This window comes from Pipra filicauda, unplaced genomic scaffold (assembly GCF_003945595.2).
Source record: "Pipra filicauda isolate LSUMZ 115617 unplaced genomic scaffold, ASM394559v2 scaffold157_size4220110_pilon, whole genome shotgun sequence".
Taxonomy (NCBI): Eukaryota; Metazoa; Chordata; class Aves; order Passeriformes; family Pipridae; genus Pipra; species Pipra filicauda.
The window spans coordinates 3,218,254-3,233,590 of NW_024104073.1; the positions used below are offsets into that span (position 1 = coordinate 3,218,254).

Here is a 15,337-nt window from a genome sequence, read left to right on the forward strand (position 1 = left end):
CAATATATGCAAAAAGGATCAAGTATTATTATTGTATACAATGGCTTTTTTTCCATAGACTGTTGGAAAATATGAACTTACTATCCCACAGTTGCCACCTTCACCAAGCACAGGAGAATATCTTGTACCTGTTGTACCAAATCTTCTAACAGGAAAAGAGTATTTTAATATCAAATTGCCAAAATTAAAGTTGTTCCCATGATAAATTTCCTCTCCACAATTCTTTCAGGGATTTGGTAATAAAGAATATTGTCAGACTAAATAAAGACAACAGATATTAGTAGCTAGAATGCAGTATAAATAAACTGAAAAATATTTTAAAGAAGGGATGAGGTAAATAATTGCTTTAGAAACAAGATATTCTAACAAGGCCCAGGCAGGATAGTATTTGCGTTTAGAAATATTCAGACACTCCTAAACATCCATTTTACCAAGTGAATTATTTACTCTCTCACATACCGAAGGTATTTTTCTGTTCATCTAGTGTTCATTAGTTAACTGTAATTTCCTTTACTTTTTCATTATTCAACTATGCTTCATACTTATTCGATGATAATTCCCCCACCAGAGATTGATCCTTCAATCAGCATTCTAGTCTTAGATAATCCAAATTAATGCTGCATTGGTTAATTGTAATTATTCTGGTATGTCACATGCTATTTTTGCTGAATGAATGAATTTACTGATTATAATCTGAACAAAGGCTTAAAGAGGTCAGCAGAGTTTGAGTTGCCCAGGAACAGGCATTCATTTAAGGAGTAGTTGAAGATAAAAACTCCATCTTGAGGATGCTGACAGCATTATCTTAATGGTCCATATAGGAAGAGACAGGTCCATTTTATTCTGGCATCTTGAAGGAAAAAAAATCACACACAAGTTTGCATTGTAATGTCTATGGGCCTTGAAACAGATGGGTTAAAGAACATTTTTTTACTGAACAGGGTCAAATTTCTCTCTGAAGCAAAGCAAAGGCTGTATAAGGCTGCTTTGAAACATTATATCACAAAGTCAAGGTTATAAAACAGTTTCATTTCCTAATGTCATCTTTTGATTGTTTAACTTAGAAGCTTAACTTCTGAATTGCACATGAACTTTTATGTAACCTGATTACAGCTATATGTTTACTTCTATCTGTACCTGAGGTGTTTTCTTTTAGATAAGTTATCTGTTTTTCTGAAAGTTAAACAGGTTGTTCAGAACCTTGGTAGAGTAACCAAAATTGTCATGTGGTAGCTGCTACTCTTTTCTGTATCTGTTATAACCGTTTCAGTAACATATAAACTGAAGTACCAGAAAAAGGTGCAAAAGTGGCCACATGCTCAACCCCATCATTTTCTAGGCACTTTTAGAATATTACCCATATTGGCAGGTGATCTTTGTTCAATGTTCAGCAGAGAAACAACATCTTTCAAGTTCTATTCTTTTTCACATCAAATAAAGGAACTGTAGACTTCTGAACAATTCACTTTGCATGGTATTTTTAAGCTTATGGATGAAGTCTCCTTTACATCTGAAACAATTTAATCCTTAGCACAATCTTAACTTTCTCCACACACGTAATGTAATTATTTTAATTAACAAAGGATCAGAAAAAGTTTTTAGTTAACCTGTATTGCTGTCTTCCCCAAAATCTACTGCTCAGCCTCTACAGGAGCGAGAACGAACTCAGAAAAAGAGATACTGCCAGAATATACTGGACTGTTTGTTTCTTTATTTAGCTCTGTGTCAACACAGAGAGAAGGGTCATTGGAACAGATAACTAATTTTATTTTTAAAATTCTTCCAGCATACTCTTTCTCAAATGGTCTGTAAACAACTTCTGGTTCTCAATATGTCAGAATGTTGTCTGGGAAATGACAAAGAAATCACACATTTACACACAGGAGGCTAGCAAGTCAACAAACACAATAATGTAAAGAACATTTTATACACACCCAAAATGTAACTTTGGCTGTAAAAGAAAAAAGTGGCAATTCTGCAAAATATGTTACGTGGGGGTAGCGGGGAAAACGACATTTTAAATTATTGGCCTGAGGTTTACATGTGTGATTTTCTCCCATTTTTATGTTTTTTTCTTGGAACTCCAGTTGTTTTCTGCTTTTAGATTTCAAGATTTAACATAATTTCCATGTTTTTCTGTATTTTGAGTTACATTTTCTTTTTGTCTGGTCAAAGAAGGAAGAATTATTCTATTGGTTAAAACATAAAACAAACAAAAAAGAAAATCTAAAGATAAATCATCAGTGCTCAAGCTCAGAAAAATAATAAAAGTTTTATGTTAATGTTCAATATTTCTGTGCATAACAAGAATTTCCAGTCAGTGCTGTCCTTCGTTCTCTTTCTTCCTAAGGAAAGATATGATGTCCTTTGACCAGAAAACTAATGCCATCCTCTCAAAGTCTTCTTTCAAAATAATTGGATGGCTCAACCCCTTAGTTTCTAAAATAAGTGGTGTCAAAACTATAACTTAGGGTTCCTGGGGAAATCCCCTGGCCCACAAGTGATCCACAGAAGGTGACTAAGAAAAATACGCCCACTGAAAGCTTATACTCACTAACCCCAGACCTGCTTCCTCAAGGGAAAGATATATAGGGTGTGCTTATAAACAAAATTCACATCTAGGCAACCTAAATTGTTTGTAAACAAACTTATGCTATGAAACACATTTATTGTTTGTTTTACAATATATTCACATAACTATCACTAAATAAAGTATATTTTCAAGAAAACACAGAACAAACAAAACAGACTGTGAACGAAAATTACATTAAACTTTTGGTTAAAAGTGGATTGAGCCTCACTGGTCAATGTTTTATAATGCAGATCTATGGAGGTAATGACTTCAAAGATGGCCTTTGTAGAATATCTTGACTAAGTACAAAGTTTACGGTCATTTGACTAATATCTTGCTATGTGTAAATAAAAAGTTTAGATCTAGAAGAGAAAATCCATATCCAGGAATTATTCTGCATATGGTCTCATAAATTAAAGCCATATGACAAAAATTCTAAATTACAAAAAGAATATTAATCCCATTTCGTAGCCAGTACTACAAAGAAATTCAGTGTATATCCTTTTTACTTCAGTAGTTATGATGCGTCCAGAAGTTCATCTGAGTGCCTCCAGAATTTCAGTGTTAAAAACTGACTGAATCCTAGTCACAGATGACTTAACTTTTGTCATCCCTTGGCATGGATCTGTTACCACAGAGACAATCAATTTGTCTGAATCAATGCAGTCTGAACAATGGAGTAAATGGAAAACTCTTCACAGCAAGAAATATTCAATTTCATTCCTGAGCGAAGACAACTCAGATTGTCTAATTCTGTCTGCCAAGCAAGACTATTCCATTGTTCAGGACTTAACAAGCATTGTGGCAAAGGACATGAAAACTCTTTTTGTTTCCAGCATTGCTAGGGCATAGCACTCTGAATCATAAATCTCAATAACTAGTTTTTACATTGGATCTTGTCAAACTTGGAACATAATATTTGCCAGCATTGCTTGGTCACATCTCTTCACTCCTATTGTCAGAAACCAAGTATCCATATTTTGATGTGCAAAGCAGCAACAAGAACAGAAAGTAAGATATTAATAGCCTTCAATAAAAACCAATAACTTTCTTGATAGTCACCTGGGGATCTTAGGGCCTGCTCAATATTCTTCTTCCTGAAAAAAAAAAAAAAAAAAAAGAAGAAGAAATCTCTGGTTTTGTTTTTCAGCTTCCTTCCTCTTCTAACTTCATCCTTTCACCTGCTTTCAAAAGACACTGTAATTAGATAAGCCACTATTTGCTCCATCTTTAAACATATTTAAGTAACACTACTACTTATGAGTAATAAAGAAAATACATATCTATAAACAAGGATTGCATTTTTTCTTACTAAGCATGAGTTTCATTGTCTATAAAATTCATGGCAGTCATCCATTTATTATCACTAACTCAAAAGATTAGACTCTATAACTCCATCACTCTTCAACAGTAAAAATTTTTTTCAATTGCAAAGTCAATGGATGAAATAATATTGCTTTGGAGTATTAAAGAAAATTGGTGTGAAAACCCCTTTGTTTTATACTTTCTAGATCCTGCAAAAAGATTTACTTGCTGAAAACACACAGATATTTTTTTCATTTTAGAAAGCACTAAAGTTTCCTAGGAAATCTAAGTGTACCAGTTAAACTCCATTCCACGACTTTTGTTCAGTTTGCCTTATCATTGAAGACAGATTTTCCTAAATAAAGGCTGCTACAAGGCTCAAATGATTACATAGATGTCTGAAATATATCTTGGTGGCTTTAATTTTTTGAAAGTTACTGCCTTGATCCCAATACAATTTAATTAATGGGAGCTTTGTGGTACAATATTCACCATAGTTATTAAAAGCATAAAGTACTGAAAAGCATGAACTTTACCAGAGCAACATTTTTGTGGGGAGTAAATCTTTTACTTTTGAAAAATAAATATTTCTTTAATCATATATTACAGACATTTTAACCATGGATTTTTGAACAGCACATCTGTTCCTATGTCCACAGTGACGCATCATGTGGTGACATGTCCCATCTATTTATGTCAATTAACCCACTTTACATCAGTAAGACATCATACTTAAGAGAATAGGGGATTCTTATAATAAAGAGGAATATATACATAACTGGGAATATGTAGGTTTGTATGTGTTTGCCAAAAAGAAAGAAAGGTCTTGGATCCAGTTCTGATTTCAGTGGCAGTTTTGGCCTATCAAGCCCAGGATGTGGACTCATAAAGGAAAAAATATGTGTATGTGGTATGAATCCAGGGGGCTTTATTTTTTCAACGGAAGTGCAGCAAGTAAAATATCTACATATGGAAGGGTATCAATGTCTTCCTGTCTACATTTAATACTACTGTCCCGTTATATGTCTGATTTTTATATTCAAAGTCTTCTAGTTTTTCTAAGAGAATGGCAGTTTCTGAGAAGTTTTTTTAATGTGATCTGCTGTAACTTGTTTCCTATTTGAGATATGGGATTTTTAAGTGTCTGATATTTCTGATTTCTTGGAATGTTTTCAAACAGTTTCTGGCTCAAAACCAAAAACCTTGGCCTAAGAATATCACATTCTTTTGAGTTCAGCCAGTAGTATTGACTGTTAGCATCATCAGAAGGTTTTTAAAAATGTGATGATTTGTTCATTGAAGGCCAGACAATACAGAAAAGAGAAATTAAAGTCAGCTAAGCCTATATAATTTCTTACCTATAAGTAGGTAATAAATTTCTCAACTTACAAATGACTGATCAAGAAAAGAGAAATAGGCTTAGAGCCTCTTGAAAAGTCACCATTTAGTGTTTTCTATATAGCTTAAATAACAACTTGAAATAATGCTGTGAATGTTTTCGGACAGATATGAAAGAATAGCCCAGAAATGAAGCAGCAAGAGTCTTCATTACTACATGCTTTAATCTTCCTTCCAAACTCAAATAATTTTCCTGTACTTAGAAGTGAAAGAGTGTTTAAAGCTCTATTATAAAGTGACTATGCCTAGAAGCATATAACCTTGCTATATAAATAAGACAACAAAATTTTGGCACATTTGACATCTACTTACTATTTTACTTCTATGTTTATGCATGTTTACCTACAAAATGACCTTACTGTAAACACACATAACCCTTGCAGAGTTCATTAGTAAATTTTGCAAATATGCATAAAGTAGTTTAGGAACATAAATTTTGCCATTTAAGACTCAAAAAATAAACAAAAATATTTTGAGATTACATGCAAGTTGACCAGCATAAATAAAATTGGTATTAGCAAAAACCCTCTGTTGTATTCCATGAACTTCACTGTCTGCAGAATGGTGCCATTTGACACTCATTTACTTCATTGCAAAATAACTATAAAATGCTACTTTTCTGATAGTAATGTGCAAGTACTGTGAGCAAAGCAGATATGAGTTTACTTGTGTTACGTTAGGAATGCATTTCCAGACATGCAACCTTTTTCTTCTTAAAGTATAAATTAATCGGTTAAAGGAAAATAAAAAACTTTATAATAGCAGTTTCTTAAGAGGTACCATGTTAAGTTCAAATTCAAGCTTATCTGAATCTTTTAGTTTATAATGTACCTGTAAGTCAGCAACCAGTGTTATATTTGGAGCTTCTCATTTATTGCTACTTTACTATCAAACTAGAGGGATCTATTCAGAATCATTTCACAGTTGCCTGTTCTAGCTGTGGTCTATTTTCCATTAGGGACATAGATGATGAAATAGAGAGCATATTTGTTCAATTTACAAAAAATGCCATGGAGGAACGACCCACAAACATTTAGCAAGGCAGGATTTGAATTCAAAGTTGTCTCAGCAGAAGTGGCTTTTAAAAAACAGGATTCGGTTCAATGCTCTATGTTGGAATAATCAGCTGAATAAATGTACAATGAGAAACAACTAGCTAGTCAGTGCCCAGAAGGGGTTTTGGAAGGACTGCTCACTGAATGTGAGACATCAGTACTATAGCCATTGTGACAAATTTATTATCTAAACTCTACAAAAAATAATTTATTTTAGAAATTTAATCTACATGATTAAATTTAAGAAGTAGTCACCAGAGAGAAGAGCCTCAAAGTGGAGTTCAGTTTGAAGTACCAGCAGAGAAGATCTAAAAGAATGGTAAGTTGTCTAGAAAATACCATAAATTGACAAAGATATAGCTAAATAGTGAAAGGCATAGGACAGACATAAGAAATATCTATAAATAAAATGTGGCCACCACAGAGAGGAAAGGAAGTAATTATTTTCCATGTTCATTGGAAATAAAAGGTAATAGATATAATTTAACAGGAGAGATTGGATAGTACACAAAAAAACCCCAAAACCTCAAGGAGATGGGAAGACCTAGCACAGAAAAAAATGGGTCAGGAATATTAGGAATATTGACATATCTCTATCAGAAAATAATGTTTCTGATTGAGTAATCTATCCTACCTTATAGAATATGGAATATGGACTAGACAAGGACTCATGCTATTGTTAGAGGGTTCTGTCCATTTTTAAAATACTGCCAAAGATCAGCAAAATCCCCAAAATTGCTGAAATTTTGGGATTAATGTTATATTGCAAATATGCAATGGAAATAATAACTAAAAGCAATCTCATGGCAACTTCCTCACTGTGGGCCAAAATCTAACAACAAAATCTATCAAGTTTTTTGCTTGGATAAAAAAATCCACTCTGAACTTTAGCCTAACTGAAGCTGCTGGTGCACTTCTTGTGCAAGTGAATGATGGTTAAGGGATCAGTAGTAACTCCCTACCATAACCATAATGTAATTTAAAAAAAAAAGTGCACTGTGTAGAATTAACCTCTTCAGCTCTTGATGGTTGCATCTGAGCCTGACTACGCAGCAGTGAGCATCTGAATTCTATTTTCTACCTAGATCAGCTATGTTTAAGACAGAAAGGGATTACATTGCAATTCTCCAACGGTTTTGAAAGGTTTAGCTCAAATAACTAACTATTTGGAAGTAGTCACCAACAAACAGGATAATATAGAACAAAACTGGGAAAAAAAAGTCATACCGATGATTGGAAATATATAATGTAAACAAGAATGAATGGGTAAATCATAGGTAAAGATAAAGAAATTAAACACATTTATAAAAAACCATTTACATGGTTTCAAAGACAGAAGAAATACACCCTTGATACTGCTTTTTCTTTTATAACCTTATTTTTTCCACTTTTTCTTCACTAACATTCAGAACGACGGTAAGCATGTTTTCACTTTCTCTTCAGAATTTCGTGTCATCAAACTGTAAATCCATAGCTAACATATTTTAAGCCCCATCTATAATTTAAAAAGTCATCTCCTGCAGACAATGGTTGAGAAAACTGTGAAGAGAAATATAGGCTGAAAATGTCCTGTAGGTGTGTTTTCAGTTACAATTTATTCAGTTACAATTTATTTTTATTAAACCTTACTATTGGTTAATACAAATTACCATAAAAAAAGTCTTACTCTAAGTATTTTTTCTATTACAATTTGATTTTTTATAGTTTTCATAGTCAGAGTCCCACTTACTTTTTTTATATGGAAGTTACATTCAAAATAATCTATGGTCACACAATTAAAGTGTTTTATCTAACCATGGTGGCTAAGCAGTCAAACCCAGATTTACTTAAGTAAACGGATCAAAAGCTCTAGGGGATGTTTCGTGCTATTGGAGCGAGCCAAGAAATGTTGGTTGGACACTTACTAAATATTTAAAACACAGAAACTGGATGGGTTAAATGACTTTTCCTTCAGGCCTGTTTTTGATGCTAAACTGAATGATGAGAATAAAAAACAGCAGTAAAAACAGGCACGAGTCCTGTCCAGTGCCATTCAAGTAATCCACCTAAGGAAGAAATAGTAAAACTGTCCATCTTCTATGTGTTATTGCTACATTGTCCTAAGCAACCAAGTATCACCTGGATAAACAGAGTTTCCCAATTATTCCCCAAAGACCACTGCATTTATAGACTTATTTAAAGCAAATAAATTATTTCTACTTTTTGGAACAAATTGTCCTCTCCACTATAGGTCTCATATCTTCTAATTTTTTGATTAGGAATTACTTACACAACAAATAAATAATCAAGAAACCAATGTTATGAAAGATAATTTAATCAACAATATTTCAGAAGTAAGATAGTAGATATAGAAGAAAAATAAAAAGCTTCTATCTTTTTACCTTTGTTGGTTGGTTTCTTTAATTGTGCACAATAAGAACATTTTTACTATTACTATTTAAAATATATTTAGTACTTAATTCTTGACATCATCATAGCAATGTGGCTTATACTGAGCTGTAAATTGAAAGTGCACTTAAGAAAGATCATTTCTCAATGGAGAGAGCTCCAGAGTTAATCACAAGCTTCACTGTGACATATAGAGCCCGAAATGCTTTAGACTGTCAGGAAATTTGCCAATTTACTTTTCTTTCACAACTAGCAGTGGTTGTTATCACGATTTTGATCAAAAACAGTGAGCAGGCATATGTGGGAACTGAGATCCTAGGAATGAAGTGAATTATTGAAGGTTCAAATTTCTTCTCTGAATCTTGCAGAATTTTTAATTATTGTAATATATCCATAAACATCAGTCAGAACATTTCCCAAAGAAAATTATTTTCTATCATCCACGAACTGATTAAACCATCAAAAAGTATTTTCAGAGAAGCTTGTAGTATATAATCTATCTTGGCGATAGTCCGCATTATGTGCACTGCCATGAGAAAGTAATCAGACAGAAAGCACAAATTTCAATGTTACAGTTCCCAAAGAAGCTGTAACTAATGCAAGATGTTATAGACACATCAGGATCTCTAATTTTAAATAAGTAATCATCTTGTTTATATGTAGCACTTCATATCTCTATAAACTGTACCTTCTTTTATTTATGTCTCACATATATGCATAATATGCTAACTTAACATTGCTCTGGGAGTCATAATTTGGTTGATAAGTTTCTGACTTATGCTGTTAAGTTCTCAACAAATCTCATGACTAATGTTGCATTAACATATTATTTGCACAAAATTCCTTTGCTGTTAAAAATTGTGGTGAGTAATTGCACATAAAATGGAAAAACGTTCTGTCTTTCTTTTGAGGGTGTGCAATATTAAAATGTTAAAAAAGAGATAAATCCAGCAAGGCGGGCGAAAAAAACCTAAATAACTTGCTTGATTGCAAATTGATATAAATGCATGGAGTAAATTGTTCCAATGTGCAATATGAGATTCAAATGTGATAATATGCATCCACCTGATATTATGCTGAATGCTTTCTGAAATGGCTTCATATTGAAATAAACATGATGAATTTCAACCCAAAGAATAACCTTTTCAGAAAGTTATAAGAGCTTGAAAATTGCTGTTTGGAAAAAATACACCATCTGAGCCATAGCAGTAGACTGGTTCATTTGAAGTTTCTGAGTTTTATTCAGATCAGCCAAGAATTACAGAGAAAAAACATATTTTGACTGCTTTTTTACACAATAAATTATTTAAGTTTTTATAGCTTGAGGAAATGAATGAAAGAAACAAACAAAAATTATAAAATTCTAAAACAGTTTTTGGGTAGTTATTCGAAAGAGTTTTGGGGGTTCAAGCAATTAAGTTGCGAACTTCTTGCAAAAATATTTCTGAATCAATATAAAAATGTTACTTTCTAACAGTCAAGGTCTTTTCTTCACTGCATTGATCTTGTCAGAGCTGTCAGTTCAGAGTAAAAAAGTCCTAAATTAGGTCCTAAAAGACAATTAATTATGAGACTATCTTCCTCTCTTTACAGGTCTGATGTCTATTTGTCTACAGGCTTAGATGTCTACCAATGCAGACCTCATATTTCAAACCTTTTTTATTGTGAGAAAGTTCCACACTGAAGCATTCCTGATTCAATACTAGAGTCAGTTTGTTATCAACTTCCTAACTATTTTTGCACACTTACCTGAATCTCTTTGCAGAGTTACATTTCACTTCTTAACCAAGTACCAACACAGATGGGAATTCTGAACACAAATGAACAAAAAAAGCATAAGCAGGCCCATGGACTCCTCACATCATCATCATTACACTGTAGACTTCCCAGAAAATTGCTTTCCCTTGCAGAGTTTTGAGTAACTCTATCATAGCACTTTATGTTTCACAGACATCAGGTGTGGTGCTTTTTCTCTCACAGCTTTTTAAATAGTACTTTTCAAAGAAAGTTTTCCCAATTTTGTCACTGTTAAATGCTAGATGAGCCTTCTTGATTTCTCAGTATGAAGCTGGAAACTTCTCTATTGATAGAACAAATGTAAGGAGAGTTTCACATGAGATTAAACAAAAAAAAACAAAGAAAATAAAAAAGGCAGGCTACACCACCCTGAGATCATATTCAGCTTCCTATCAAACCTAGTAGATCACGTTCATATGATGAACAATTTAACAGAGTAAACAAAGCTATTCTAAAGGCTTCATTTACATTTTTGTTTCAATAGATTTTCTCTGAAGCAGGAACACTTTTGAAAGTCTGCAGGAGACAAACTCATTTATGTCCTTTGTGGCAAAGCACCTTGAACCTAAAGGTTATGCTGAAGTCTGTGTCTTAAAAGTAAAGTACATGCTTAAATGGATTACAAAATGAAATGTATTTATGCCCTTGCTTAAAGGCAAGTATGTGCATAAACACTGCTGAACTGATAATTTTATGATTGCTCATTGTCTAGAATAATTGCTCTTTCAGAGTGTAAAATTCTTATGTAACTCCCATTTGCTTCAGTGGGAGTCTTTAATTAGTTTCAAGAAAAATGGGAAAGAATTTGATATTTGTATGCAGAGTTAGATGCTACCACTTCCCTCATCACTTAATACACAATGTATGCTAGAATAGTGTTCTTAATGAGGAAAGGAGGTAAGGTGGAAGGGGAGAAGGGGCAAAACCACATTAGTTCCCCTGTTAAATCCATGCTTGGGATTTTATGAAAAGACTCAAAGAAATTGTAATGCAATAGTATCCGGTCCTCACAGCTATTTGCTCAACAGCCAGTGACAAGTTCAGATGATGTAATGCTTCTAGCATGTGCATTGTTACTTAAGTGAGTTGCTAATTAACACCACACTGAAAGAGTGTGGTTGGGTGTCAAGCTACTAAAAATTGGTCTCTGCAGCTTAGGGAATGTTTCTGCTTCAGCTCCCTCTGTTCTTACTGGGTCCACAAAGTCTTCTCTAAGCAAGACACTTTTTTCTCTTTCAGAGTTGCAGTGTTGGGGTTCCCACCCCCTTGATTGCCTCAGGGCTCTTCATTGCTACACACACAACACATCCCAAATTCTGCTCCTAAATGATTCTAGAAAAATGAAATTTCTTGTGTGTTCTGGTAAATTATCATTAATTTATTTATACCAGAAAATCATTCTGGCAGCAGTTTTCTGGGACAGGATCTGGACTGTAAGAAAAATTTTTAAATGGAATGGAAAATCTATTTGAAAACGATCCTCTTGAAATATCTATGAGAAAGTATGATGTATATACATCATATACTCTAGGGATGCATGTGATTTTTTTACATGCAGCTGTTTTTCAGTATTTGGTGTGGAAAGAAGTTGTAGTGATTAACTCACATGCTAGGAATAAAATACATGTCCAGAATCTGCAATGAGCTTGCTAGATAAATTGGACAAGGCATTCAATCTCAGTGATGTTTAGGTGTCTAATATCTACATACGGTTCCTATTTCCAACTGAAACAATAGATGTTAAACACTTATCTAAGAACTACTCATAAAAATACTTTCAAGAAACTAGTCCTTAGCAGCTTCTTACAGTAGAAATACTTAATTCCTTAGCAATGCTTCCTGATACGCAGTGAACAATAATTAATATTTAGAGGAACTGAACTGGAAATAGAATATATAATGCATATTAATATGATCTCTTATTTCTTTCCAAGGACAGTGATTATTCTCTGAAGTGATGGAAAACAAACTGTGATGCTCAGACTTAGATCGTGTGTGTGTTTCTCTCATTTAGTTTACTTTTTTATTTACAAACCAGAAAAAAGTACATTTATGTCTTTTTGATTTAAGTAGATTTATAAACTTCAGCAAGCATTTTATTTATTTATTTAAATGAAGACAAAACAATCAAGAATGGACATTGAATTACACACATACTTCTCATTGCTGAAGTCACTGACCAGAGTTAATATGAAATAAACCCTTATTAAAATGTATTCACAGTTAGAGCTGTCTCTGTCTGGGACTATCTGCTCTCATAGGTATACAAACACATTAGCATGCCTGCATCAGGGCCACACTTCCCTGCCAAGACCTGGCACTACATCACAGGTTACAAAACAAAGCTTCCAGCAACACACAAACTCTTTTCACAGATGAGCTCCAGACAGTAACACACCTAACTCACTCATTGAATTAATGATTAGATGCTATCTATTTGTAATGCTGGAATTTCATTCAGGATGTCTGCCTTTTTTGGGTAGTTCAAAGGAACTGACTAAAAATGTATCTGTTTCAGCTTAATTCCTATTCTCTTGCAAACCTACCTAGACTTGGGACATGCTACAAGGAATTGTAATATTTCACTATAACTGCTCAAACGCAATTGAAAATAACCATTTCATCCCATTTATTGAAGAGAGATAATAGTCCCGGAAAGACATTAGTGTAGGTTTGCTGAAAGCCAGCAAACCTGGCTTTCAGCAAATATGAGAATATGAAATATTCCCAAATGCCAACTGGATATTCTAGTGGAAGTACATCACAACACCCTGAATGCCATCCCTATAAAATGGTAACAGAAAAGCTTCTTCATATACTTAATCTATATGGTTAATCTATGAAGGCTGTGAAGGTTAATATAAGGCAGTATGACACAAGTCAACTACCAAATTACTAATACAAAATCCACATTCTATTTATTGTATTTTTAGCTAAAATTTGGATTGTTTGAACGATAGAGCATGAAGGGTGAAGCTGAGATTGATAGAAATCCTTGGTCAAAATTGTTGAATGTCTTAATTTTTTACAAAGAGCAAGTTTAAAATCATTTCGGTGAAAAGCTATGCTGGTGTCCCTAGCCAGATATCTTGTTTAGAAATACTATAATCCACTAGGGTTTGGGTTTTTTTTAAATATAAATCCTAGACTATCTTCAGAGGGCCCTAGATGCATTAGCAGCAGATCCAATCTTCAGAGAAGTAGCTAAATGACAGAATATCTGAATTAAAGCGCGTATGTCATTGCATCATGTCTTAACTAGGTTGCTGTCAGGATGATTTGTTAAATGCAAATTCAACAGGCACTCTGTAGAATTGTATCTTGGTGAAAGCTCCAGGTAAGTTCTTTGTGTTATATAGAATAATGAATCAATCAGTGAAAGAAAGCATAAGGAAGGCTTAGACGAAATTTTCTTAGGTTCGAGCTTTCAAAACTAGAAGATACCAAACAGTGATATTAACATATTGTTATTCTGGTATTTTAAAAAATAAATATTCAGATACTTTATGCTAGAAACTTATCCTATTATGTTTGTTTATGCCACTTCAGAAAGCCTAAATCATCTAAAAGCTCCAGGCAGGTTTTTCCATAGAAGCTGGCAATAGTACAGAATAGTACAGAATTGTGAAAAAAAAAGTGAAAGATTTCACTCCTTGGGAACAAGCCAGCAAGTGTGCACTTGGGGTGAACTACATGCCTTTTGTGGCTTTATTAAACATATTGATGAGTTCCCTATTTCCTGTAGTGGGTCGTGGCATATATGCAGAAGTCTACATATAGACATCTAAGTTTGTGTGAGTTTAATTTAATCCGATACATAATTATTATAAGGACAGAGATGAGGTAGTTCTTCACAAAGTAAGGACAAACAAAATTATACAGAATCCAATTGCAGCTTCATGGCTTCTTTTTTACTGAAGATAGCAAATGCTCTGCTTCTTCTAGCTCCTCAAATCCAACTGGACAGGTCTGGGTATAAAAACAATTTGTAATCATTAAACACAAAATACATTTTTCTGAAGAAAGCATCCATATTTTTTTTTTTCAACAAGTATAATTCAGTTCCTAGCTTTGGCTTAGTCCCCAGCTTTGGGAATTTTTTGATTAATATTTACTTGAAAATTATTTAAAACCTCAGTCCATTATCTTGTACAATATTTTGACCTCAGGTTAGCAAAATTAGGGGCCCAATATGGCAGGAAGCAACACTGACCTAGATGTGCTCTGATCCTTCTAATGAGACAAATTAGGCAATATATTCATACGATGTAAACTGTCATAACTTTACTAAATTTAGCAATTTCTTTAAATTGTAGAAGTGCTGTGTTTGACCCTATTTTTCGAAGTTGGAAGTCCTAAACACTTTAAGTATAAGCACAAGATCCTTGGTGGCGTAAGGAATCATGCCCTCCTAAACCTGATGGAGTATGCTGTTTTAGTCCACCATTGTTGTGTAGTTAAACACTTTCATATATCTGGCCAGATAAAGTGATGAAGAAATTAAGCAGAAAAAGCCATTGGTAGTCTTCTGGTCTAAAAATTGCAAGTTTTTACTATTGATGATTATTTCCTGAATGAGAATGGAATGACTAGTGGAAGGCATCTGGTTGTGTAGCGATAACAGCACACAGCTTGCATAAGACCTTGTGTACAGTTGGCAGCACACAGTAAGATATTGTTCATAACAGAGACTGATTATTAAATTGTGTCATAAATTAGAGGAGATCCTGAATGGAAAAATGCAGACAATGGGATAGACTGAAGCCACCATATCAGCTCAGTTTAGAAGGGGATTTGCCAGATGACTGAAGAAGACAAACAG

At 33.7% G+C, this 15,337-nt stretch overlaps 1 protein-coding gene across 3 annotated transcripts in view; it reads right to left on the reverse strand.

Annotated features, from left to right (window-relative positions):
- CRISPLD1 (cysteine rich secretory protein LCCL domain containing 1) overlaps positions 1 to 15,337 on the reverse strand; it is an 88,328-nt gene that overhangs the window by 6,604 nt on the left and 66,387 nt on the right. Inside the window, exon 14 of one of the 3 annotated variants that reach the window (XM_039379148.1) lies at positions 3,635 to 3,669. In XM_039379148.1, coding sequence (XP_039235082.1) covers positions 3,655 to 3,669 — 15 coding nt within the window. In that variant the 3' untranslated portion in view covers positions 3,635 to 3,654. Of the gene's footprint in view, positions 1 to 2,134; positions 3,670 to 3,703; positions 3,757 to 15,337 lie in introns of those variants that run through there. The other 2 variants (XM_039379146.1, XM_039379147.1) reach the window with 2 other exon arrangements.